We start from the raw sequence: 27,687 nt of genomic DNA on the forward strand, positions 1-27,687 counted from the left end.
TTTAAGCACAGCCCTCGGCTAGCCTGAGGCAGCAGCTCCACGCTCTAAGTCCTAACCTGGTGCCCTGCCAGCACTGGTTCCAGCCAGCCTTAACTTCGGTTCAGGGTCCACTCAGTGTGGACATGGTAATTTGAATTAGTTTTTAGGTCTAGATGCACTAATTTGAATTATCTTAGTTTGAATTAACTAATTCGAATTAGCTTAGTTTGAATTAGTGCTGTAGTGTAGACAGACCCAGAAGTACTAGGAGTGCCCCCTCGGCCTGCTCACTTCCCACCATGAGCCCCACTCTGCCACTGCATGCACTGCTCAATTCTGTGGATGAAATTTTGTCTGTCTCCCGTGCTGACCATCTGGCATCTTTCTCTGTGTTTACTTTAAAGGCTGATTAAAGAAAATAATTGTGGGAGTTTCTCTCTTTTTTATATGCAGGGTCAAAGGTGAGTTCTTGCAGGATTCCCATTCCAAGGGCCTCTCTCCTCATTCCAGTTGTCAAGCGCTCGTCCTTCTTCTAACCAAAGAATGGGAGGCCGTGTCTCCAACTCCTCGGACCCGCCTCTCTGAGGCCCAGAATCTTGTCTAAGCCTGTCCCTTCCTGCCTCCTCTGACATTCATGGGCAGCTGGGGCAGAATCTCTCTTCAAATAGCTTCTCTTCCTTTGACTCTCAATACTCTGCCTGGAACAATGGGGCCTCACCCCAATGCTGGGTTGCTCGTTGGCTTGACTTCCTCTTCCTTCTGAGGTTTTCGTATCAGGAGTTTATTTTGCCCAGTCAGCCTGTCCTACTGCAGCTGAAAGAGGGGTAGAAACAGGCGAGTTGAAAACACTAGGGAACACGTGGCAAACCTGACTGTACATGTCAGTCTTCTCCCTTGGTATCTTGAACACTCCCTACAGCACATGACCAGCCAGCCAGGCATGGAGAATCAGCAGAGAAACTGACTTGACAGCTGGGAGAGTGGTGTGCTGGCATCAGAGACTCCAGGACATGAACCATGAGACCAAACCAGCTAATTAAATTCACCTTGTTTGTCTCCTGTTACCTCTTCTGGGTAAGTCTGAGCAGAGCTGGGGCTGCCAGGCCCAGCATGAGGCTGACACTGGCTGCATAGCAAGATCACTGCTTGCAGGGAAACCCACTTTCAAGGTCACCCCAGTGGAGAGTCCGTCTGGCCAATTGTGATACTAGGGCCCTGTGGTGAGGAAGTCAGGATGCAAGTCCCTTCTATATTGCTAATCAACCCTCTGGTGTCTGGGCTCCCCTTGGACAAGCTGCAAGCTTGTCCCTTCTCCGGCAGGACAAATGTCTCCAGCTCCCAGGAGCAGATGTTGTTGGGGATTTTTTCCTCTTGAAAAATGATGAGTTTGTCTCTGATTCTTCCTCCCTAGGTGGCCAGTGGGCTCATGGTAGCAGTTGGCATATATGCCAAACTCTCTAAAGAAGCCAGTAAGTATCATTTCCAGCCTCTCCCTGGGTTATCACACTGGAGTTTAGATAAAGGTAATGAAGTGACTGCAGGATAATTGTGCTGTCATTACTCCCTTTCCATGACTGCTTGGGGAGGTGCTTTGTGGCCCATCTCTGACTGGCAATTTTCAAATCACCCGCCTGCATTGTTCCTGTATGTCACTCCCATGGTGTTGCCTGATCCTTTTGATGATCTCCAAGGGTGAGAAGAATGATTAATAACTGCACACAATTTTCATGCTCAAAGGCTGCTGATTTGTTCAGTAATCTCTCGCTATATATCTATGTTAGAGAGTTTGTGTGTCTGTCTGTCTGTGAGTCTGTACATCTGTGAGTTCATTTGTTCAGGAACTTTTCCTAAACGATAAGAGCTAGGACCAGCAATTTCGGTATGCAGTGTCCTCTTATCCTAACTTAAAACAAGGCCAGGGTTTGATTGTGCCAGGAAAATGGGATGTGCCTGGAATAAGATGGTTCTCCATAACACAGAAAGGGAGGGGCCTGAGAGCATTGCCATGCTCTGCAATGAGCACTGGGTGCAGCAAGCATGGGGAGTTATACTGCAGAGTGACCACAGGGAGGCAGCTGCACCAGGAAGAGAGTGGCCAGCTGGGGCCAGTGCTCTCCACATGTCTGGCCACTGGCCATGGGTAAGTGGCCCAACTGCTTCAAAACCCTCCCCACAGCCCATGGGAGTACTGCCAGCATGAGTCTGCCCCCCTCCAGAGGATCCATGGCCCAGGCCCTCCGAGGAACTGCAGGCTGGGCAGTGCAACCCCCAACTTCAAGGAGCCAGGCCAGGCAGCACAACCCTGCCCCCCTCCCTCCGCCCAGTCCCGCTCCAAGGAGCCATAGGCCAAGGCCTGGCAGTGCAGCCCTGCCCCCCTCTGACTCCAGCACCCCCCCTGCTCTGACCCCCCCCCAAACACCTGCCCTGACTCCTGCACTCCTACCCTTCTGCCCAGAAGCCATACACATTTCCAAGTCCCCTGCATCTCCCATCCCTTGCCCTCAGCCCCCCCCCCCACCCAGTGCCCTGCCCTATACAATCATTTAAATACAACATGGACATTTTCCTTTGAATTTCCCAATATCCAAAACCCAAACATTTCTACAGTTAAGGACCTGAGCAATGCTGGGTATTTCTGCTACAATTCAATGAACAAATTGCAAATGGACCCAATAAGGCAGTGCAGCCTAAGAAATGCCCGTGAACCCTGGAAAGTAAACTCAGCTGAGTAAGGCCCTACCAAATTCACAGACCATTTTTGGCCAATTTTACAGGCATAGGATTTTTAAAATAATACATTTCATGATTCAATTAAAGGGAGCCGGAATAGCTCCAAAAAGGCTTTGGGGGGAGTCACAATGTTATCGTAGTGGGGGCAGTGGCACTGCTACCCTGCTGGGGCGGTGCTGTTTTCGGAGATGGGCAGCTAGGGAGTGGTGGTTACTGGCTGGGAGTCTATTGTGAAGGAAGAGCTGCTGCCAGCACAGGAGGGTGGCTTGGTATGGAATTGCCACCCTGACTTCTGTGCTGCTACAGGCAGGGCCCCGCCTTCAGAGCTGGGTGCCTAGCCAACGGCTGCCACTCTCCAGCTGCCCAGCTCTGAAGGCAGCACAAAGGAGTGGCAATACCACAACCCTAAAATAATCTTGCAACTCTCTTTGAATCAGGATCCCAAATTTGAGCACCACTGCTCTGCTCTGTGAAATACGTATGTAGGGTAAAATCATATCAAATACCAGACGTCATTGTCTGTGATGCATTCCCCACGGCCTTGAATAAGATCCTATAGAGGAGGATCTCAGCATGAACTCAATACTACATTGCCTCTCACAGTTTCAAGGCTGGGAAATAGCCCGCTAAGCACACATTCCCCCTTACTTCATTTTGCCATTTGTATTCGCTGAGCACTAAGTACTTGGTGCTGTGCAGGCCACAGGGACAAACGCAGCCTCTGCCCAGACGGGCTTACGGTCCAAGGTGACAAATGTGTCCGTCGATTAACATATGGGCCCAGGCTGCCTTGTGTTGCAGAGTTTTGCCTGGTGAGTGTTTTGTGATCTCATAGCTCTGTGATGAGAGGGTGAGTGGTTAAGAATGATGAGTGCAGGGAAGATGTGTGTTCCAAATAAGGATGTTAAATGTCGATTAATTGAATAGTCGAGTAACCTCATGAATTCTTATTGGTCAGTCGACTATTCTATAGTCCCCGGGGGCAGGGCCAGCAGCCTGTGTGCTATAAACCCCCAAGCCTCACTAATGTGGTCTCAACTGTGCTAGTGGGGGCAGGGGACAGGGTGCTGGTGTGTGCTGGGGCTGGGAGAGGGTGCTGCTGGGTGCTGGGCTGGGTGGCAGGATGCTGGCACAGGTGACCGGGTGCTGGGGCAGGATGCTGTGGACAGTACTGGTGGGGACAGGGGACAGGGTACTCGTGGGGGGGTCTGGACAGGGGCAGGAGCAGCTGGGACCAGTACCTGGCAATCCTGCAACACCTCTAGGTTCTGGGAAGTGTGCGACTGCACTTCCCCTCCCCAAACAGCTGGCGCACGCGATGCCTGAATAGCAGGGGCTGTTGCACCCCAGCAACTTACTTCCGCGATGCCTTCCCGAGGGGGAGAAAGGGTGCGGGGAGTCCCAGGGCAGAGTCCCAGGGAGATCTCCTGACCTCCCCTCCCCCTCTCCCCCCACCGCACAGAAAGGCTGTGGAACTAAGTTGCTAGGTGCCACAGCCACAGCTGTTCAGGCAGCGCATGCCGGCTCCTTTGGGAAGCGGAAGTGCTTCCCTCCCCGCTGTGGGTCATGTGGGGTCACTCCTGTCTGGCACCCCCCAGTATGCCGAATGGGAGCAACTGTTCCCCTCTGCCCCCACTCGCTATGCCTCTGCGTCGCCAGGGAGGAACAGAAAACAAGTGTGCTGTTTCTTTAAGAAGTTGACTAGCTGGCTCTCTCTCTTTCAGAGGGGCAGGGAAGTGCCAGCTCCTCGCGGAACCCCTACTTTCCCTTCGCAGAACCCCAGAGTTCTGCAGAGCACCAATTGGGAAACATTGACCTATAGGCTTTTGCTTATCAGTTAATCGACTACCCTATCACATCCCTACTGCCAAGGGGAGGTGTGAGACTTGCCTGGTGTGTGGAACTTGTTCAGTTTAGTGTTCTTCTCTGAGCTCTGGATCCATTCTTAATTCTCTGAGGGTGTGTCTAGACTACATGGCTCCTTCGACGGAGGCATGTAGATTAGCCAGATCGGAAGAGGGAAATGAAGCCGCGATTAAAATAATCGCGGCTTCATTTAAATTTAAATGGCTGCCCCGATCTGCCGATCAGCTGTTTGTCGGCAGATCGGGGGAGTCTGGACGCGATGCCCCGACAAAGAAGCCTTTCTTCATCGACACAGGTAAGCCTGGTTTCACGAGGCTTACCTGTGTCGATGAAGAAAGGCTTTTTTGTCGGGGCATCGCGTCCAGACTCCCCCGATCTGCCGACAAACAGCTGATCGGCAGATCGGGGCAGCCATTTAAATTTAAATGAAGCCGCGATTATTTTAATCGCGGCTTCATTTCCCTCTTCCGATCTGGCTAATCTACATGCCTCCGTCGAAGGAGGCATGTAGTCTAGACACACCCTGAGGGAACGAGGAAGGGGCAAAGAGGAAAGAGATTTGGCTTGTGTTAATTCCTTACTTTGCCGTGTTTTTCAATCTCTGCAGGTGTTCTGGATTCGCTCCTTGCCGATCCCTCACTGATCCTACTTACAGTGGGAATCCTGATATTTGGCATCACCTTTGTGGGGTGTACAGGAGCCTTGCGTGACCTGCCTGTGCTGTTGAAAATTGTAAGGAAAAGCTAACAGAATGATGTCTTCTATCTGTAGGGATCTCTGTTCCTTGGGCTGCCCTTATTAAGCATCTTCCTGCCTAAGAGACTGCCTCAAAGAGTGGATTGTGAACATGCGCCACATTCCTTAGAAGATCATCTTTTGTCAGTATCTTAAGTAGAAGCTGACGGGGACACCAGAAGTACTAGTGAGTTAGTGAGCTAGCAGGCTAATAGCTCACCAACTGCAGGAACAGCAAGGATAGTTTATGTAAAAATCAGTGAATTCCTGATCAGACTGAATGCAGGTTTGCCATTGTGATTCATAGTTTTTGTTCGTCACCTGTCTCTTTGGCTGCATGTCCAAACATTTGCCATTTGCCATTTACTTGCCCATCAGAATCCACAGTTGTTTCCCTTATGAGAATTTAAAAATGTTGCATTCCTCCAGGTGTGGGTATGAGGTTATATCAGGTATAATTTACTTGCAAATTAGGGGGTGCAGGCATGTTACATCACTGGAATGCAGGAAAGTGTGTGTGATATGCTTGGAGACTGCATGTTGCTTGGAGTGAATGGAATCCAATGTGGCTGAAAGAGGTTTAGGGTGTGTTCTCTTTAATTTTCAAATACAGAAATTCCCCCTTGACAGGATTTAACATATTCCAGTGATACAAAAAGAAAGGTTCCTTCTTTGTGCCAGCTAATGTTTATCACTATAGCTGGGAAAATACGCGCCCCCTTCAAACAGTGTCTTGGAATATTGGCTTCAATCTTGCTTTTGTGTCATGTGCTTCTGAGCCAGCTTTCTGAGCCATCGTCATGCTCACCAACTTTTGCGTGAACAGATTTCAAAGTGGCCTGTGTGACGCTTGTGGCGAGTTGAATCATAAAGGACCCCTTGGGATTGTGACCCGGTGTGCCGGTTTGTGTACTTTTTTCCAATTGTTTTTTCAGAAGAGGCTTTTCCAAAATTTGGCCCATCTACACTGGGCCAAATTTTGGAAAATCCTCCTCTTTCGGAAGAGCCTTTCTTCCTCATGGAAGGAGGAAGACAGGGCTTCCAAAAGAGCGCATCTGCTCTTCTGCAAAAGAAAGTGGAAGAGCAGACGCATTCCCTGGATGTGGTGGAGTTTTTCCGGGATACCGTAGTCTAGACGTAGCCCCAGTCCTGCTAGGCCAGAAGCTCTGGTCTCCCCCAGATAAAACACAGAGTTGGGGCTGTCAAGGCATAGAGGCAGGGCCCAACAGGGCTGTGGATTCACTTTAAGACAGAGTCGATTAGGGATAGATAATTGCTTTCATTAATTTCACCACGTCATTACTATTACAGGCTTAATACTGGCAGATGGCTACACAACTACTGCGCAAAGCAATACAAATCTCACTCCGGCAAAGCGCTGCATATAAAAGTAACAGGCACTTGGAAATGCTTGTGCCCGTTTAGTCTGGCGGAGAGTCCCACTCCCGTCACCTCTCACCAGGTTCCAGCTGTGAGACCCAGGGCACCTTCGGAGGTTCAGGTCTCTGGTGGAACTCAATAGGCACAGACTTCCTACACTAGGGCTATGTCTAGACTGGAATGATTTTCCGCTAATGCTTGTAATGGAAAAGTTTTCTGTTAACAGCATTTGCGGAAAAGAGCGTCTAGGTTGGCACGGATGCTTTTCCGCAAAATGTGCTTTTTGCGGAAAAGCGTCCATGCCAATCTAAATGCAGGACAATGTAGCACTTTAAAGACTAACAAGATGGTTTATTAGATGATGAGCTTTCGTGGGCCTGACCCACTTCCTCAGATCAAATAGTGGAAGAAAATAGTCACAACCATATATACCAAAGGATACAATTAAAAAAAATGAACACATATGAAAAGGACAAATCACATTTCAGAACAGGAGGGAGATGTGGGGGGGGGGGGGGAGGAAGGAAGGTAAGTGTCTGTGAATTGATGATATTAGAGGTGGGGAGAGTGGGATGTCTGTGAGCTAATGGTATTAGAGGTGATAATTAGGGAAGCTATCTTGGTAATGGGTAAGATAGTTTGAGTGTTTGTTCATTCCTTCTTGGAGAGTGTCGAATTTTAACATGAATGACAGTTCAGAGGATGTAAAAGGTCTTTGTAGCAGAATGCAGGTGGTTAAGTCATTGAGAGAGTGTCCTTTCTGGTTAAAATGGCAAGAAACTGTTTTTTCTTTGTGATCTTGTCTGATATCTGTTTTGTGGGCATTGATCCTTTGGCAAAGTGTCTGAGATGTTTGTCCAATGTACATAGCAGACAGACACTTTCGGCACATGATAGCATAAATTATATTTCTGGATGTGCAGGAATATGTGTTCTTGATCTTATAACTCACTTGGGGTACGTCTACACTACAGCGCTAATTTGAACTTATGCAAATGAAGCCTGGGAAATTCAAATCCTGGGCTTCATTTGCAAGTGCGGTATGCCTACATTACCCCGCTAGTTCGAACTAGCGGGGTAGTGTAGACATACCCTAGGAGACTATGGGTCTCCCAGGGTATGTCTACACTACCCCGCTAGTTCGAACTAGGAGGGTAATGTAGGCATACCGCACTTGCAAATGAAGCCCGGGATTTGAATTTCGGGGGCTTCATTTGCATAAGTGGGGAGCCGCCATTTTTAAAACCCCGCTGGTTCGAACCCCGTGCAGCGTGGCTACATGGGGCATGAACTAGGTATTTCGAACTAGAAAGCCTAGTTCCAACTACCGTTACTCCTCGTAGCCGCGTTGCACGGGGTTCGAACCAGCGGGGTTTTAAAAATGGCGGCTCCCCGCTTATGCAAATGAAGCCCGGTGTGACGGGGTGGTGGCCCACACCGCCACCCCACCCGCTGGTAATTAGATTATGCACAATGCACCGCCCGGTTCCGAATCTCCTGGGCGGAGTGGGGGGTCCGGGCCCGCCCTCTCTCCGGACCCCGACCCAGGGCCCTAACACCGAGAGTGTGCCTCTCAGTGGTAGCAGGGGGGCTAGTACCCCAAACACACCTGCTCCTGGGATCCATGACCCGCCCTGGGTCCAGCTCCACTCTGCCGGTCTGAGCCCGCGGCAATTACCCTGCAACCGTGACCGGGGCCTCTCCCTCCATGACCCTTCTGGCTGGAGCCCCTTCCTCCGCTCCACTCTTGCCCTCAGCTTCCTCCCAGCCTGCCCTCCCCATTCCGGCCGCTTCTGCCCCTCTTGTACTGTCCCGGCTCTTCCGGGTTCCCCCCTCCACCTCCGTCGTCGCGCCCGTGACGTCATCCGCGACGTGCCCGGGCGCCCCGTGATGACGGGCCTTGCCCTCCTCCCTCGGACCTCCCCAGACCGAGCGGCCCGCCGCGTTTGTTACCTCCCCGTTAGCGGCCCCGGGTAACGTTAGTAAGTGACGGGGTTGCTGTGCCCCGTCACACCCGGGAAATTCAAATCCCGGGCTTCATTTGCAAGTGCGGTATGCCTACATTACCGTCCTAGTTCGAACTAGGAGAGTAGTGTAGACATACCCCCTGAGCCTCTTGGAGTATGGTATCCTGTTCCAGTATAGGCTGTAGTTTATTGATAATGTGTTGGACAGGTTTAAGTTGGGGGTTGTAGGTGATGACAAGTGGTGTTCTATTGTTGGTTTTCTTGGGTCTGTCTTGAAGTAGATGGTTTCTAGGTATTCGTCTGGCTCTTTCAATTTGCTTTTTTATTTCTCCGGGTGGGTAGTTGAGGTTTATAAATGCTTGGTAGAGATCCTGAAGCTTCTGGTCTCTGTCAGTGGGATTAGAGCAGATGCGGTTGTATCGAAGGGCTTGGCTATAGACGATGGATCGTGTGGTGTGTTCTGGATGGGAGCTGGAAGCATGTAGGTAACTGTATGAGTCGGTGGGTTTTCTTTAGAGAGTGGTGTCTAATTTTCCATTGTTGATTTGTACTGTGGTGTCCAGGAAGTGGATCTCTCGTGTAGAGTGGTCCAGGCTGAGGTTGATGGTGGGGTGTAGGTTGTTGAAATCTCTGTGGAATATCTCCAGTGTTTCTTGGCCATGCGTCCAGATCATAAAGATGTCATCGATGTACCGTAGGTAGAGAAGGGGTGAAAGGGGACGGGAGTTGAGGAAACGTTGTTCTAGGTCAGCCATAAAGATGTTAGCATACTGTGGGGCCATGCGTGTACCCATGGCTGTGCCGCTGATCTGGAGGTATAAGTTGTTCTCAAACTGGAAATAATTGTGGGTGAGAACAAAGTTACATAGGTCTGCTATCAGGTTGGCAGTAGTGTCCTCTGGGATAGTGTTTCTAATTGCTTGTAATCCGTCTTCATGTGGGATGTTGGTATATAGAGCTTCTACATCCATGGTGGCAAGGATGGTGTTATTGGGGAGGTTATCGATGTTTTGTAGTTTCCTTAGGAAGTCAGTAGTGTCTCGGAGATAGCTGGGGGTGTTGGTTGCGAAGGGTTTGAGAAGAGAGTCTACATAGCTGGATAGACCAGAAGTGAACGTGCCAATACCAGAGATGATGGGACGTCCGGGGTGCCCAGGTTTATGGATCTTGGGAAGCAGATAGAACAATCCTGGTCGGGGGTCAGAAGGTGTTTCTGTGTGGATTTGTTCCCGAGTAGCTGTGGGGAGGTTTTTAAGGAGACAGTGTAGTTTCTTTTGGTATTCCAAGGTGGGATCAGAGGGGAGAGGTTTGTAAAATGTGGTATTCGAGAGTTGTCTGGTTGCCTCCTGGTTATAGTCGGCCTTATTCATAATGACCACAGCACCCCCTTAGTCAGCTGGTTTGATTATAATGTCCAGGTTGTTTTTGAGACTCTAGATGGCATGGTGTTCAGCGCGGCTAAGATTGTGTGTCGCTTGTTGTCGTTTGCGAATAATGTCAGTCTGTGTGTTGTTGCGGAAGCTTTGTATATAGAAATCCAGATTGTAATTCCGACCGTAAGCGGGAGTCCATATAGAATTATTTTTCCTTTGGTGTTGATAGGGGGGATCTGGTAGGTCAGATTGATGTTCATTGGTGGTTTGGAAATATTCTCAGAGGCGGAGGCGGCGAAAAAAAGCCTCAAGGTCACCACAAAATTGTATCCAGTTTGTGGGGGGATGTGGGGCAGAAGGAGAGACCCCAATCTAGACGCACTTTTCTGCAAAAAAGCCCCGATCGCCATTTTTGCGGTCGGGGCTTTTTTGCACAAAACAAATCTGAGCTGTCTACACTGGCCCTTTTGCGCAAAAGCTTTGCGCAAAAGGACTTTTGCCTGAACGGGAGCAGCATAGTATTTCCGCAAGAAGCACTGATTTCAGACAGTAGGAAGTCAGTGTTCTTGAGGAAATTCAAGTGGCCAGTGTAGAAAGCAGCTGCTTTTGCGGAAAAACTTGCCAGTCTAGACACAGCCTAGTTATACTACAGGGCTATGTCTACACTGGCAGTTTCTTGTGCAAAAACTCTTCCACAAGAGTGTGTCTACACTGGCATGTGCTTTTGCACAAGAGATGTGCTTTTGTGCAAGAGCATCCATGCCAGTGTAGACGCTCTCTCCCGCAAGAAAGCTCTGATGGCCATTTTAACCATAGGGGCTTCTTGCACAAGAAATTCATGTTGCCTGTCTACACTGGCCTCTTCTGGAAGAGCTCTTGCACAAGAGGACTTATTCCTCGTGGGGAGAGGAATAACTCTTCCGGAAGAAGCCCTGTTTTACAACGCTGTACTGTAAATTTACTTCTGGAAGAACACTCATGCAGTGTAAACAGCCAGCAAGTTTATGCGGAAGAATGGCTGTTCTTCTGGAAGAAGCTGCCAGTGTAGACGTAGCCCTCAGTTGTTTACCGAGTGTGCATGTACTTGGCTTAACGCCATTCTTATCACACTTATGGGCTGAGACCAAGGTCATACTTGTTTACTGCTCAATAGTTTCCTAGCTCAAGGCATGGGTTAGAGCTGATAAAGCCCAGATGTGGTTTGGGTTTACAGTGTCCCACACTATGCTAAGCTGGGTAAAGCAGGGATGGAAACTTCCATCCCAGGCTTGCTAAACTGCAGGACTCACATATGACTTTTATGTGACGGGGTAATAGTCCCTGAGCAGAGCAACAGATACTGAACCGGGTCAGCTCTGGGAAGGCTCAGCTATAGGGCTCTTGACAGCACCTAAGAACACAGCCCCCAAAAAGAACTAAAACCGCAAATAAATCTGTCTTGCTCTTGTGACAGACGGCTGGCTAAGCCAGAGCTCGGCCTCTACAGCCTGGCTGAAGAGGCCAAATGGAAGGCAGCTGAGTAAGCCCAGGCCAGAAGGGCTATAAAAGGCAGCTGAGGGAAAGTGAAAGGGGAGGAGCCAGCATGTGGCTGAGTGTGTGCCCCAGCCAGAAGGAGAGGCTGGTTGAGTTTGCTGTGACAAAAGCTCTGTAAATAGAAAGTGGTGGGAAATTGGCACTGACAATAAAAGTCATGGGTCTCTGGATGGTTTGTGACCCAAGAAGGCCTCCCTCAGCAAGGGGGCTGGGCAAGGACTCTATAAAGAAAGCTTATAAGTTCACCCCCTTTATCAATGAAAGAGAGAGCTGCACTGTGTTGTCCCCCCCACTCCAGTAACAGTTATTTACACTAAGCTTAATAATAAACAAAGTCTGTGTCTACATTGGTGCGATCCTGCGAAAACATGCTGCCTGTCTCCACTTGCCGCGAGTTCTTGCGCAAGAACACTGACGCTCTAACGTGTGAAATCAGGGCTTCTTGCGCAAGAACTCTTGAGGCTCCCGCTCAGGAATAAACCTTCTTGCGCAACTGTTCTTGTGCAAGAGGCCAGTGTAGACAGGCAACATGAATTTCTTACGCAAGAAAGCCCTATGGTTAAAATGGCCATCAGAGCTTTCTTGCGCAAGAGAGCATCTACACTGGCATGGATGCTCTTGCGCAAAATCACATCTCTTGCACAAAGGCACAGGCCAGCATAGACACTCTCTTCTGGAAGAGTTTTTGCACAAGAACTCTTCCGCAAAAGAGTTCTTGCTCAAAATCATGCCAGTGTAGACGTAGCCAAAGTGTTTTATTAAGTATAAAATGTAGGATTTAAGTGATTGCAAGTGAAAACAGAGAGATCAAAGTCAGTCACTAAGCCAAAATAAACAAAAATGCCAGCTTATCCTAATTAGGGTTGCCAGGTGCCTGGTATTTACCCAGACAGTTCGGTATTTTCGGCTCTTGTCTGGTAAAAAAATTCAGAGAATACCGGACACCTAAAATGTCTGGTATTTTCTGAATTTTTCCCCGGCCAGGAGGTGGAAATGCCAGGCACCTGGCAACCCTACAAACACTCAGTGCCTGGCCTCTTCGAACTCCCCCCTGGCTCCCAATACTCCCAGCCCCCCGATCCCAGCCCCCATGCTTATCTGGTTCCCCAAGGCTGCTGGCCAAAAGACCTATGGGAAGCAATGCTTCCCCTTAGTGCTCAACCACTCCCCTGTTCCTATCCCTGCACTAACTCTTAAAGGGGACATGCTGTTTTAATTCTGTTTTATTTTAATTTTTTTTGGCTTAATAAGTCCTTGGAGTCCTCTTTTTTTTTTCTCAACAACTTTGGTCTCCCTCCCTTTTTTTCCCCCTTCAACATAATTTTTTCCCATTTTTTTTTGGGGGGGGGGAAATCACTAAGAAACTAGGCAGCCTCCTAGCTTAGGCCCAGTCCTTCCCCCTGTTGAATCTTAGATGTTTCCTGCAGGCATCTTGGATGGTAAGTGGCCTCTGGCCACTTCTGCTATTGTTTGGTCTCCCCCCTTTATATCCCTTTTGCCCAAGGTGGGAATTCTTGGCGTTCAGTTCAAATTTTTCTCACCTTGAGTGGAAAAGTACCAGATCTAAAATGAGTTCCAGCATCAGCATCACATATCTTGGTAGGACCAACCACAGTTTGGGCTTACAGGAAAAACAAAAGCACAGTCACCCAGCCATTAAGTTCCTAAGTATCACTAATGACTTTTACTAGACTACCTGGATTAATAAAACAGGTTCCCACTTAATATTTCTAACCTCACATACAAGAAAGATACTTGCACACAAATAGGATACACAGATTCATTACAATGACATGTCACATGATCTACTTTACATAAAGCATCTTTGAGTTATGAATATTCATAAGCCAATTGTCTTAAAACATGGGGGGCATGACAAATATATGTATAGAAACATGCTTGGTGAGAGTTATATTTATGCAATTGGAGAACAGAAACATTCCCATCTGTGACCACACACTGAATTTTGAATTCTAGGAATCAGACTTAACATGATAAATCTACAGAGTAAAAATAACTGTCACAATTTGTCAAAAACAAACAAACAAACAAACCAAGCAACCCGAGGCTATTATTGACTTCAGCAAAGCAGCAAAAAATCACCAAAGAAATTGTTTGCTAACATAATAAAGCAGAGAAGAATTCATTTCTCCGTGTTGGTTACTCTCCCCAAAGGGATACTTAAACCTGCTAATGAAAAGATGTTATTTAAACTAGACTGGCCAAAACACTAGAGAATAGACTGTAGGGAACAACCACCAGCCCCAGGGACTTGGCACATACTTAGCAATTTGAAACTTGAAAGCACAGCCAGGTGAGTGTTATTAGCTGACCTCATAGGTCTTTTCCATCCCTAATTATTTAGATTCAGGCACCTTTAAATACAAGGCTGCTTTCAAGCAGCTGATATGGATTTACGGTTCATAACAGCAATCTGTTATGACTAACCTTCTTTTGTCCTATGATAGCAGAGGTGTTAAATTGCCCACTTCATTTTGGATGATCTCCAACTCATCTAATGAAGTGGGTTTTACCCATGAAAGCTCATGATTCTATGTATTTTTGTTTGTCTATGTGTCTAGACTACAAGGTTTTTTCGAAAAAAGTGGTCTTTTTTCGAAAAAACTTCCCCTGCGTCTAGACTCCCGCAGCATTCTTTTGAAATTAAATCGAAAGAACATGGCGTTTTTTTCAACGGTGGTAATCAGGTAGATTCTAAGAGACCTTAGAAGGTCATCAAGGCGGTCTATCCACCTTACAGTCCATGTATCCAATCCATACTTCCTTAACTTGCTGGCAAGAGTTATGTGGGAGACCATAACAAAAGCGACAAGGAGTCCTGTGGCACCTTATAGACTAACTGAAGTTAGTCTATAAGGTGCCACAGGACTCCTCGTCGCTTTTGCAGATTCAGACTAACACGGCTACCCCTCTGATACATAACAAAAGCTTTGCTAAAGTCAAGGAATATCACATCCTTCAACTTTCCCAAGTCCACAGAGTCAGTTATCTCACCATAGAAGGTAATCAGGTTGGTCAGGTAAATACCTCCCAGCTACCCGTCCTAAATCTCCTGTACAGACAAGGGAGCTTAAGAGATGTTCAAAAGCTTCAGAGGGGTAGCCAAGATAGTCTGTAACTGGAAAGACTTAAAAAACAACAAATAGTCTAGTACCTCCTTAAAGATAAACAAAATATGTAGGTGGTATCGTGAGCTTTCGTGGGCACAACCCACTTGTTCAGATGACCGGAGTGTTGGAAGTCCAGATCCAAGAATAAATAAGGGAAGGAGGGAGGGGGGAAGAAGGAAAAAAAATGGAGGGGAGGAAGAAAAAAAGAGAGTGAGTAGATAACAGGAAAAACTTAAAAAACAACAAATAGTCTAGTAGCAACTTAAAGACTAAATAGTTACAAGAGGCTGATAAGAATCATTAGTTTTCACTTGGAAAGGAAGATGACCAACACGAGATTCTACACAAACATCAAGAACCATTAGCACCTTCATTGTTTGGTTGGTTGATAATGTGCGAGCATACCATTTGCATGAGAATTAAACTTGAGAATGAAGTTAAATTCCAACCCTTCTCTGTGTATTTGGCTTGTGGAACTGGTCTGAAGCAAAACAGTGACTTGGAGATCCATTAATGAATGTCCAGGCAGGTTAATGTGTTCCTACTTGCAAGTAAGAATAAGAGATTCTCCGGAATAGGGCTTTATTCCAGAGGATCGCGCCAGTCTGGACGCTTTTCTCCGGCTTATCTCCAAGCCAGAAAAAAGCGGCGGCCATGAAAATGCAAATGCTGCGGGGGATATTTAAATCCCCTCGCATTTGCCTCTTCCCAAGTGCTACATTTGCATCCCTATTCCGTAAGAGGGGGCCAATGAAGACGTAGCCTTTCTGTAGAGACTGTCCAGTTAGGCCAATATACACGGCAGTGGGGCATTGCTGGCATTTGATGACATTGATCACATTAGTGGATGTGCAGTTAAATGAGCCTCTGATTTGGTGGCTGATGTGGTTGAAATCGTTTGTGTAGATGTGTGTGCAGAGTTGGCACCGGGGCTGATTGCAGGACTGGGTTCCCAGCAGAGCTGGCCCAAGGAACGAGCGAAGTGGGCTACTGCCCAGGGCGCCCCATTGTAGGGGGCACCGCGCGGGACTGCACCAGGTGGGGGTGGCACTGTGTGTGCTCCACATGCCCAAGGAGGGGCTACGCATGCACTGAGTGCCCGGGGGCGGGGCCACACATGCACCATGTGCTGGGGGTGCCATGACTCCCCGGGGTGGCGCCGTGCTCCCGGGGCACGGGGCGCGTTAATGTCTCGGGCCTGCACTGGTTCCTGGATGCTTATGATAGAGGTGTGTTACGTTAATTTGTTTCAGGTTAGGGGGTTGACTGTAAGCGAGAACTGACCTTTCCTCCAAGGCCTCTGAGAAAAGGCCAATTATTATTCCCAAATGTATTGCTTTTTAACTAGGTACCCGCTGCATGTCTGGTACCTTGCACAAAACACGCTCCATTTTGTTGAGGAAGAAATTGTAGAAAAGTGGAGAGTTTTTTCCAAAATAATTTGCTTGGGTTCAGGGATTTTGGCTGGAAGGGGACAAGCACACAGTGAGCAGGGACATGAGGAGGGAAGCGAGGAGGGAGACAGTGGGAAGGGGCAGAGCCTGGGCTGGGAAGGGGCAGGAGGCAGGGCCTTCAAGGGGAGTTACTGCCTCCCTAAGTGGAAGCTTCACCCACCACCCATGCTGCACCAGGCACATCTTTGGAGTTTCCAGGGGTTGTCTTATGTGTACCTCCTTAGGTCCCAGTGTCTTGGGGGGCCCCCCAAGAAAAGTTGTTGCTGAAAAGGAGGAGCTGATTCATGGTACCTTGACAGCTGATTTCTTCTGGACTGTGGAGGTGGAGGATGATCTCATTGGTGCTCTGGGCATCATTAGTAACACACGTACACAGCAGGATGAATGCACGTGGCATGTCACAGACATGGCCCCAGCGCCACAGAGCTCTTGATCTAAGGGCTTTTGAATGATACTGGCAGAGGAAACTAGTTGCTTTATAGGTTGTTCTGATGATCTCACCCCTTCATTTTGCAGTTTGCCTGGATTTTATTGATCATTCTCATTCTTCAGATCGTGGCTGCTGTCCTGGGATTTCTTTTCTCTGGCCGGGTAATTCCATAGTCAATTCTCTGTCTCTAATTAGACAGTTGCATTTGGCAACATACTTGCACGAGTACAGATCTAGAAATCAGTAACACCTTATGTACCATTGGGCAAGTCTCTTTCCCTCTGTGCCTCAGTTTTCTCCCTGAAAGATGGAAACATTAATATTTCCTCTGCTTAAGTGGGAGGATGTCAGGATTAATCAGATAATATCTGAATTCATGGTTTAGAGCAGGGGTCTCCAAACTACGGCCCGCGGGCCGGATGCGGCCCGCGAGGCCCTCTCATCCGGCCCGTGGAGACTGTGACGGGGAAGAAACTCCCCGCACTAACAGCCCCTCCTCTGGAGAAGCGCCGAGCGGCGCAGCGCCGCGGAGCTGGGGCGGGGAAGAAACTCCCCACACTGACAGCCCCTCCCCCGGAGAAGCGCCGAGCGGCGCAGCGCAGCGGAGCCCAGGGGAAAGCCCACGGGGAGGGGAGCGAGGGCGCACAGCCGCAGGCGCGGCAGGCGAGGAAAGCGGCAGGACCCAGGAGGAGAAGGGGCAGGGACGCCAGGGTGAGCGGCACGCCCCGTGCGTGCCGGCTCAAAAGGGGGAGGGGCCGGAAGGACAGGGGCGGCCGGCACTCACTTTCTTTTGGGCAGGCAGCCAGGAGAGGGAAGCCGGAGGAGCCAGCGGGACGGAGGAGGGACTCTGGACCCGCGCAGCCCTTGCCCTGGGCAGCGAGACTCGCCCTGCAGACCAACGGCCGAGCCCGGGCTCTGCGCGTCCCTCACAGCAAGAGGGGTTGGGACTTGGCGTGGACAATTGCTCCCTATTGGCCAGTGCGTTCTTATCCTATTGGCTAGCTCTCTCATGAGGTCACTAGTGGGCTGGGCTCTATTTTGGCATCCAGGAAACAATTTCACCATTCACACTAATACAGGTGTTCATGTGTAGTGTATCAATGTGTTATTAAATAATAACTGAATAAAATAATATTAAATAAATAATTAAAAACAACATCCATGGTTTTTATTTGGACCTCAAGTGTGTAGTCGGCCCCCGAACTGCTGTTTGATAGTTAATGCGGCCCTCGGGCTGAAAAGTTTGGAGACCCCTGGTTTAGAGTAAGGATGTTAAGGACAAGTTGACTAGTCGACTATCCAGTAAGCAAATGCTCCCTCCCTTTGCTGTCTTTATCAGATAGAGGCAGCAAAGGGGGGGAAAGAGAGGGTACTTCAAAGCGGCAGCGCCGTACAGCTGAGCCTGGGATCAGCTGTGCAGTGCTACTGCTTTGAAATGCCAAGGTGGCGTTCAAAGGGGCAGCCCTGCACAGCTGAGCCCGGGATCAGCTGTGCAGCACTGCCCCTTTGAAACGCCGAGACATTTCAAAGGGGCAGATGCTGTGTGGAGACCAGGGTTAGCTGGGGAATCCCCAGCTGACCCGGGGTTCTGGGGAAATGCCGCGCATGGCATTTCAAATCAGCAATGCAACATGGAGCCCGGGGTCAGCGGAGGACTCTGAGTCCCCCGCTGACCCCGGGCTCCATGAGCGCACTTCCGCTTTGAAAGTGTCTATCGAGTAGTCAATGGAAATTACATCGACTGCTCAACTAGTTCATTAACCAATATTTAACATCCTTCGTTTAGGGTGCTATATAAATCCAGAATATTTATATTCGGTCAACAGGGATGCAGGGCGACCTTCTCCGTCTGCAGTTTTTAGGAGGCAAATGGGAAACATGGCCACTTGGGTTTAACTTGCATTTGTCCTTGTGACATTCTCAGGCCTCAGAGACAAGACTTGGGCCCAGAGTGCAGTAAATGGATGGTGCGGGGAGCTTCTGCAAGACAATGAATCTGCCCGGTAGATGCAGTCAAAGGCACTGTCTCTGTGTGTTGCAGGTGCTGGAGAAAGCAACATTTGTGATGGGAAAAGCTATCTCTGCTTATCGGGATGACCCAGATTTACAGAACCTTATTGATTATATACAGAAAAAGGTAACTTAAAAATCTCTCAGATTTGTATCCTGTTTAATTATTTTAGTGAAGGTAAATGGCCAAATAGACCCTATCTCAGATCCTCACTGGGATATCAGTGTGGGATTTAGACCCCCACATACACAGGAAGCCTAGCTCTCTATTGTCTTGCCAGGCCGTGTGTCAGGTCAATGTTTCCTACACCACTCACACTCCGCTTATTTTTTGTGTCCATGGCACCAGCTGTGACATTCACCAGGGGAGTTGGGAAGAGGGTGAAATTTCATCATGGGTCAGTTTAGGGAAACTCCCCATTTTTGCTCCCTGTTTGCTCCATGAGACACAGTTGCTTCTCCCTCCCCAGCTGAATTCTGAAAGTCCCAGAGTCTGCCTGTGAATATATGAGAAAGAGAGAGAGAGAGAGAGAGATATGATTGATTCATCTGTCTCCAGTTCCAGCTGCTGTTCATACACTGAAAGGAGGCCCTAAGGGAGACTGACTGGATTCCAAAGATTTCAGTTTTCCCTGTTTGGATTGTACAGGGTCTTCAGGGTAGTTTATTCTTACTAGTGAGTAACTTATCTCAGTGCTATTCTTAGAACTCCTGTCTGGACAGTCCTGTGCACACCTGGGCCCTGTGTAAACAAGCAGCTATCCCAGGGTCACCCTTTCTGTTTCACTCTCTTAGTTTGAGTGCTGTGGAGTGCATTCCTATAAGGACTGGTCCCAGAATATTTACTTTGAGTGCCGAGACTCCAACCCTAGCCTGGAACGCTGTGCAGTGCCTTTCTCCTGCTGCATCCGGAAGGATAAAGAGAAAGACAAAGTCAAATCTGTAAGTCAAATCTGGCCATGTTTTTACAGTTAACACTTTTTTCTTCAGCTTTTATTTAAAAATCTCCACTGCCGCATGTGGTTGACAGGTAAGGATACACATTAAAATAAAGCCAAAGAGATCTAACAGGAAAGTATCAAAAGCTTCAGAGGGGTAGCCGAGTTAGTCTGTAACTGGAAAAGAGGGAGTTACTCACTTTGTGCAGTAACGACAGTTCTTCAAGATGTGTCCCCCAGTGGGTGACGGGTCACCTGAAGCCACAAATTGGAGTATTGCAAAGCAGTTTCCCTCCACTGGGCTGTGCCGCTGCCTGCCAAGCACCTGACCCACGTCCTGCTACAGGGCTTGTGCCAGTTGCAAGCCTGCCAGCACCTAGCCAGCAGACCCTGCACCTGGCACAGCACGAGCCAGCCATCCCTGCCACCCAGTCCTCCGCCTCTTCCCGGGACCAGGCTGGCGTCTCCCAGGAGCCTGCCCGGGGCCAAAAGAGGCGGGCGCCCGCCTGGTCTAGTGTGGAGATCCTGAACCTCTTGGGAATAGTGACCATAATATAATAACATTCAACATTCCTGTGGTGGGAAGAACACCTCAGCAGTCCAGCACCCTGGCATTTAATTCCAAAAAGGGGAATTACACAAAAATGAGGAGGTTTGTTAAACAGAAATTAAAAGGCACAGTGACTAGAGCCAAATCCCTGAAAGCTGCATGGAAACTTTTTAAAGACACCATAATAGAGGCCCAACTTAAATGTATACCCCAAATTAAAAAACATAGCAAGAGACCTAAAAAAGAGTCACCGTGGCTTAACCACCATGTAAAAGAAGCAGTGAGGGACAAAAAGGTATCTTTTAAGAAGTGGAAGTCCAATCCTAGTGAGATAAATAGAAAGGAACATAAACACCGTCAAATCAAGTGTAAACATGTAATAAGAAAAGCAAAAAAAGATTTTGAGGAACAGCTAGCCAAAAACTCAAAAAGAAATAACAAAATGTTTTTTAAGTACATTAGAAGCAGGAAGCCTGCTAAAAAGCCTGTGGGTCCCCTAGCTTATCGAGCTATAAAAGGAGCAATCAAGGACGATAAAGCCATTGCGGAGAAACTAAATGATTTCTTTGCTTCAGTCTTCACGGCTGAGGATGTTGGGGAGATTCCTGAATCTGCACCGTCCTTTGTGGGTGATAAATCTGAGGAACTGTCCTGGATTGAAGTGTCATTAGAGGAGGTTTTGGAACAAATAGAAAAACTTAATGTTAACAAATCTCCGGGACCGGATGGCATTCATCCAAGGGTTCTAAAAGAACTTAAATGGGAAATTGCTGAGCTATTATCTGTGGTTTGTAACCTATGCTTTAAATCGGCTTCCGTACCTAATGACTGGAAGGTAGCCAACGTGACACCAATATTTAAAAAGGGCTCTAGAGGCGATCCTGGCAATTACAGACCGGTAAGTCTAACTTCAGTACCGGGCAAATTAGTCGAAACAATAGTAAAGAATAAAATTGTGAAGCATGTAGAAGAACATAATTTGTTGGACAAAAGTCAACATGGTTTCTGTAAAGGGAAATCCTGTCTTACTAATCTATTAGAGTTCTTTGAAGGGGTTAACAAACATGCAGACAAGGGGGATCCAGTAGATATAGTATACTTGGATTTTCAGAAAGCCTTTGACAAGGTCCCTCACCAAAGGCTCTTGTGTAAATTACATGGCCATGGGATAAGAGGGAAGGTCCTTTCTTGGATTGAGAACTGGTTAAAAGACAGGAAACAAAGGGTAGGAATAAATGGTAAATTTTCAGAATGGAGAGGGGTAACTAGTGGTGTCCCCCAATGGTCAGTCCTGGGACCAATCCTGTTCAACTTATTCATAAATGATCTGGAGAAAGGGGTAAGCAGTGAGGTGGTAAAGTTTGCAGATGATACCAAACTGTTTAGGATAGTCAAGACAGAAGTAGACTGTGAGGGACTCCAAGAAGATCTCACCAAACTGAGTGATTGGGCAACAAAATGGCAAATGAAATTTAATGTGGATAAGTGTAAAGTAATGCACATCGGGAAAAATAACCCCAACTATATGTACAGTATGATGGGGGCTAATTTGGCTATGACAAATCAGGAAAGAGATCTTGGAGTTATCGTGGACAGTTCTCTGAAAACTTCCACACAGAGTGCAGCGGCGGTCAAAAAGGCAAATAGGATGCTAGGAATTATTAGGAAAGGGATAGAAAATAAGACCCAGAATATCTTACTGCCCCTGTATAAAACTATGGTACGCCCACATCTTGAATACTGTGTACAGATGTGGTCTCCTCACCTCAAAAAAGATATTTTGGCCTTGGAAAGGGTTCAGAAAAGGGCAACTAAAATGATTAGGGGTTTGGAACGGGTCCCATATGAGGAGAGGCTAAAGAGACTGGGACTTTTCAGTGACCTCTCTTCCTACTGTCTCCCCCCTCTCTCTCAGCTCTCCTCTGCCTCCTGCCTCTCTCTCCATCTCTTTCTTTCTCTTCTCCTCCTCCTGCCTCTCTGTCCCCTCTGTCTCTCCCCCCCCCCGTCTTCCGCTTCCCCTTCCCCCCCGCTGTGGTGCTTGGCTGAGTGCTGCCTGCTCAGCTGGGCTGCTGCGAGGGAGGGGGGCGGGGCGGTGATGTACACGGCTGGGGCCGGGGCCATGTACATCACCACCCTGCCTTTCCATCCCACCCCGGGGGAGCCCAAACAGCCCTTTGCGCTGCTGGATCCCCTGGCGGCCTGGCCAAGGGGCGCAGCACTTAGCTGAGTGCCACAGTGGGAGGGGAAGGGTGGCGGTGACGTACACGGCCCCGCCCCCTGGCTGTGTATGTCACCGCCCCGTCCCCTTCCCCTTCCCCTTCCCCTTCCCCCGTGGCGGCTCGGGCGACTCACCCGGCCCGCCACAGGGGAGGGGGGGGCGGGGCAGTGATGTACATGGCCAGGGGGCAGGGCTGTCTACGTCACCGCCCTCCCCCCCCCGCGACGGCCCGGCTGAGGGTTGCCCCCTGGCCGTGTACATCACTGCCCCACCCCCCTTCTTGTTCCACTGGGCCCACCTGAGCGGCGCTCAGCTGGGCCCCGGGGGGGGGAGCAAGCGGTGGCAAGCGGCCCGTGGCTGCACCGCCCCCTTCCTCCTGTCCAGCCCCATGGCCCCTGATCCTCCCCCAGCTCTGCTTCCCACCCCCTCTTCCTGCTGGCCAGCCCCATGGCCCCCCGGACACCCCGCCGCCAGTGCTGCTTCCCTCCTCCCTTCCTTAGGGAGCCCCCATCCTCTCCTACAGTCCCCAATCCTCCCCCAGTTCTGCTTCCCACCCCCCTTCTGGCCAGCCCCGCCCCCTTCCCTGCGTGGCGCCCCGCCCCCCTTCCCTCCCTCCCCATCCGTGGCACACTGTGCCGCTTCTAGTTGAGCGGTGCTCCCACTGGGCCCCGGTGGGGGAGCAAGCGGCGGCAAGCGGCCCTTTGGGGTCTGCGCTCCCCACGTTAGCCGCCCCGGGCCCAGCTGATCGCCGCTCCCAGCAGGGGAGCAAGCGGTGGCAAGTGGCCCTAAAAAGCCGCTTACCGCTGCTTGCTCCCCGCCGGGGCCCAGCTGAGCACGGTGGGCCCTGCATGGGAAGCATGGACCCCAAAGGGCTGCTTGCCGCCGCTTGCTCCCCCGCCAGGGCCCGGCGGGAGCGCCGCTCAGCTGGGAGCGGTGCAGCACGCCACAGTGCACCAGGCAGGGAGGGGAAGGGGGCAGGGCTGGCCAGAAGGGGGATGGAAAGCAGAGCTGGGGGAGGATTGGGGGCTGTGGGGCTGGAGGGGAGGATGGGGGGGCCGGAGAAAGGGGGGAGTGAAGCAGCGCTGGCGGGGGAGGGTGTCCAGGGGGCCCTGCTGCCGCTTGCTGCCATGGAACGACGGGAAGGGGGGTGGGGTGCTGACGTACACGGCCAGGAGGCGTGGCCGTGTACATCAGCGTTACAGATGCACAGACACTGGGCTACTGTATATATGATAATTAAGCCTAGTTCAATTACACTTCACCCATATGCTACCTACAGTACCGGGCAGGAGGTCGTGGTTCCTTTGATTCCCACCCATCGGGACACCATGCACTGCTGCCGCCGGTGTGAAGGGCCTATTACCTCTCGTTACAATGAGCAGGACCTGTGGGTCAATCCCGCTCACTCTCTCCCACTGATTATCTTTTCTACACTTATTTCTACGTGCACCAGACTTGAGACTGGCCTGGGTTTGCTTTGTAAGAAATCCACACTTTGGGCAAGACAGCCATCATTAGCCCGGTCAAGTCAGGGTCGAACAATGCAGACACGATTATTCTAGTCAAGACGGGGTTGTCTAGGCTCCCTTACAGTGCTCCACTGTGGGTGACTATAGAGCAGTATTCAAGTCGGATGGAGGGAGTCGGAGTCATTGTTTGGCAGTGGAGGACAAGATTGTAGTGACCACCGCTGAGTCAGATGCTAGCTGTGATAGGCCTCTTTGATTTGAGGAGGTATTCCATGGGCTGTCCCAGTTTTGAGTTATTATCAAAATCATGATTTGCCAAGCGCGCAATGTCATTTTCTGTTCTAAGTTGCAGTGTAAAGGAAGAATAGACTTTTCTATCTAAAAGATCTAACTTCTTGTGGTCCTTGTCTTGGTTAGCCATTTTATACCAAGACAGTTTAGATTTGTGCTGAGCCAACTCTACACCCAAAGAATTCGGTTGTGGGTGTGTAAATAGGAATTCAGAGTCTGTGGGGGGAACAAAATATTTTCTGTCCACCCTTTTACAGGTAGGTTAGATAGATGTGGGCGTTTGTCACAGCTTGTCAGATGTCTCCATAATTGCCTCATCTATGGGCAAAGCAATTTTCCCCTGCAACATGGGGTGCAGATTCTTTAGCAAAAAGTGCTGCTTTTCCTGCACTTCTTGAAGTGGAACCTGCTGACTTGTTGCTACTCTTTTAAATAACCCCTGGAATTGTTTAAGATCATCATGTGTTAGATGGTATGATTGCATCATCTGGCGGTGGTGAAGGTAGAAGCTCTGCCGCGTCCAAGGAATATGTCTGCTTTTCCAAACAATTTTTTGGAAAAGCGGACGCATTTTTTCGGCATCCCTGTAAACCTCATTCTACGAGGAAGAAGGGATGTTCTGAAAGAGGGCTTTTCCCCAACATTTGGCCCCATATAGACAGTCCAAATGTCGGAAAAGCCTCTTTTGGAAGAAAAGCGGAAAAAGATACACAAATTGTGGTTTGCAATTTGTGTAGCTTTTTCCGACTTTTCTTTGTAGTGTAGACACAGCCTAAGTCTACACCGTCTCTTTATTGCACTGAGACTTTCTGGCTAAGGGGTGTGAAAAAACAATACCTGCCCCACCGGACTGCAGCAAGTTACAGCGCTGCAAAGAGCCAGTGTAAACCAGCCTATAGCTATGCTCGCCGTGCGGTTTGCTACTCCTAACACAAAGGTGGTTTGCATAGAGCCCTGGGAGAGTTTCTTCCAGTGCTCCTGACATGACCATGGCTGTCCTTTATGCTTTAAAGCATAGACAGTCAGAGGAGTTCCTGTTCCTCACTCACTAAACTCTTGCTGACTCTTCTCCCCCTGCAGAGTGTTCTCAACACCATGTGTGGCTATGGGACCCAGAACCTGAGATCATGGCAAGCAGAGAGCCTGATATACACTGAGGGCTGCTTGGAAAAGATTGTTGGCTGGGGACAGAAAAATCTGCTGCTTGTTGCAGGGCTAGCAACAGGACTTTTTTTCTTGGAGGTAACTGAGGCTGTAACCACATTAAGGCTCTGTCTTCCAGTGAGCATGCTCAGTACACTCTAGGCAGTGAATGTGACACAGAGAGGGGCTGATTCTCCCCCTCATGTTTGGGGAACCCTGGGGAATGTTGGGGGGGTGCATTTGCTCCCCTCAGACACCTCCCTGCATACAGGCTTATACTGAATACAAGCTAAACTGATATCAAGCATGTTGATGCAAGATACTTTACTGTATATAAGTGCATCTATATTAGGAGTTTTCACTGATTTAATTAAATTGATTTTTAAATCCGTTTGGTTAAATCAGTGCATTTTTTTAGTATAAACAAAGCCAAGAATCTGATTGGCTAGCTTTGTGGATGATAACCACTCCCCTCCTGCTTAAGTTTTCAAACCTGGGTAGCTAATGTTAACAACTGTTATCCTGTACGGTAACCAGAGGTGAAAGTAAGATAAAAATTCTTACCGTACTGTTCTATTGCAACCCTGGCCCCTGCCAGCTCTTTGCTGACTTTTGCTGCAGTTCTGACAGCTCTTGTTGGAGTGGAGCACCAGAGTGCATCCGCTTACTTTCAACTTTGACAGTAACGTAGTGACAAATGAACAATAATGCGTAGGCAGCTAAACAAATAGCCTGATATTCATAGGTGCTGAGCTCCTGCAGCTCCCATGAAAGTCAGTAGGACACAGATCTTGACACTAGAACCTTGAGTTTTGTAGAGGGTAAACAACCGGATTTTGTGGTCCCTTCCCTGGCATTTCTTCTGCGTCTAAGACCTCAGAGATGTTGCTTTCAGGTATCACTAAATCCAGCCCTAGTGACCTCCATTTCTCTTCCAGATTCTCGTGTTTTACCTAGCCAAGATGCTCATTTACCAGATTGACTTTATCATACAGAAACAGAGAAGCACAAGGAGGAAAGACCCCGAGAAATAAGTCTGTTGCTCCCAACAAGAGCCCAGTATAGTCTCAGTTGCCACTGGCTGTGGGGAAGGAACAAACTGAGCTGAGGAAACACTGAATATCCTGTGCCTCAGGTGAATCAACAGACACTGGAAAGCATTTTCTGTGCACAGGAGGCAGAGGCAACTGTTGCTTGGAAAGACTCTTTGCTATCTGGTGGGATTGGCTGATGGGTTTCTCCCTCTTCTCCCTCACTATTTGATTATCCTGAACATTTGTACAAAACCAAGATCTTTCTTTTCTGAGATTCCTGATGCTTATTCATCTGTGATCAGAGTCTTTTGATTGCTTTAGTGGTCACTCTGGAGGACAGAATTACAATAGAAAAGAAACTTGACAAATTGGAGAATTGGTTGGAAATCAACAAGATGAAATTCAGTAAAGATGAGTGCAAAGCATTACACTTAGGAAGCAAAAAGCATTGGCATAACTACAAAATTGAGAATAACTGCCTAGATGTTAGTGCTACTGGCTTATGACTATGAATATGCATAACTTGAAGATGCTTATGCAAAATGCATCCTATAATGTATCAATCTTAAAGTTACAATCTGCTGAATCTGTATATCCCATTTTTGTGCATATATCACTCTTGTATGTGAAGTTAGAAATATGAAGTGTGAATCTAGTTTTAATTCTGAATGCACTATTGTGGGCCATTAAGGATACTTTAGGATCTTAATTACTCGATACTCAATCAACCAACCTGTGAATAGTCTTGTTTGTTCTGTAAGCCTAGACTGTGGCTGGTCTTAGAAAGACATATGGCCAGGCCACCTGATGCTGAAACCCATTTTGGATTTTGTATCCACTCGAGGTGAGAAAAGTTTGAACTGAGCACAAAGAATTCCCACCTTGGGCAAAATGGATATGGCAGGGGAGGAAACCAAATAATAGAGGCAGTTGTCAGATGCCAGGAGACATGCTCCCCTTTACCACCTAAGATGCCTGCTGGAAAAATTTATGACTGAACAGGAGGAAAGATCCGGCCCAAGCTAGGACACTGCCTAGCTTGTGAAATATGTTTAGAAAAACTATTTAGGGTAAGAATTTGCATGTAACAAGTTTCTTAGTAGATTAGGATTAGCTGGTGTTTTTGTTTATTTTAATTTAGCAATTTACTTTAATCTGTTTTCACTTGCAACCACTTAAATCCTACTTTTTGTAGTTCATAAAAAGTTTGTTTATTATCAAGCACAGTGTAAACTGGGGAGGGGGCAAGCAACTGATGTACATATCTCTCTTCCATTGATAATGGAAACGGACCTTATAAACTATCTGGCTACGTCTAGACTACATCCCTTTTTCGTAAAAGGGATGTAAATTAGACATATTGCAATTGCTAATGAAGCGGGGATTTAAATCTCCCCTGCTTCATTAGCATAAAAATGGCTGCCGCTTCTTTTTGGCACGGAGCTTTGCCGGAAAA

The 27,687-nt window shown here is 48.6% G+C and overlaps 1 protein-coding gene and 1 long non-coding RNA gene across 2 annotated transcripts in view; one reads left to right on the plus strand and one right to left on the minus strand.

Annotated features, from left to right (window-relative positions):
- On the plus strand, positions 1–27,590 carry LOC149520878 (tetraspanin-33-like). Its single transcript, XM_089774965.1, has 8 exons — positions 1–1,053; positions 1,391–1,448; positions 5,183–5,307; positions 16,665–16,739; positions 18,620–18,715; positions 19,384–19,530; positions 25,135–25,296; positions 26,136–27,590. Exons 1-8 carry the CDS (start codon positions 997–999, stop codon positions 26,229–26,231), a joined length of 816 nt encoding a protein of 271 aa, XP_089631091.1. The 5' UTR covers positions 1–996; the 3' UTR covers positions 26,232–27,590.
- LOC106731982 (uncharacterized) overlaps positions 1–27,687 on the minus strand; it is a 104,326-nt gene that overhangs the window by 24,519 nt on the left and 52,120 nt on the right. The window lies entirely within an intron of this gene.

This window comes from Pelodiscus sinensis, chromosome 32, assembly GCF_052426305.1.
Source record: "Pelodiscus sinensis isolate ZL-2025 chromosome 32, ASM5242630v1, whole genome shotgun sequence".
Lineage (NCBI taxonomy): Eukaryota > Metazoa > Chordata > Testudines > Trionychidae > Pelodiscus > Pelodiscus sinensis.

Coding starts and splice junctions, on each gene's coding strand:
- LOC149520878 (XM_089774965.1), top strand. CDS start 997: ATGAGACCAAACCAGCTAATTAAATTCACCTTGTTTGTCTCCTGTTAC. Junction 1,449..5,182: donor CAAACTCTCTAAAGAAGCCA/GTAAGTATCATT, acceptor CAATCTCTGCAG/GTGTTCTGGATTCGCTCCTT. Junction 25,297..26,135: donor CAGGACTTTTTTTCTTGGAG/GTAACTGAGGCT, acceptor TTTCTCTTCCAG/ATTCTCGTGTTTTACCTAGC.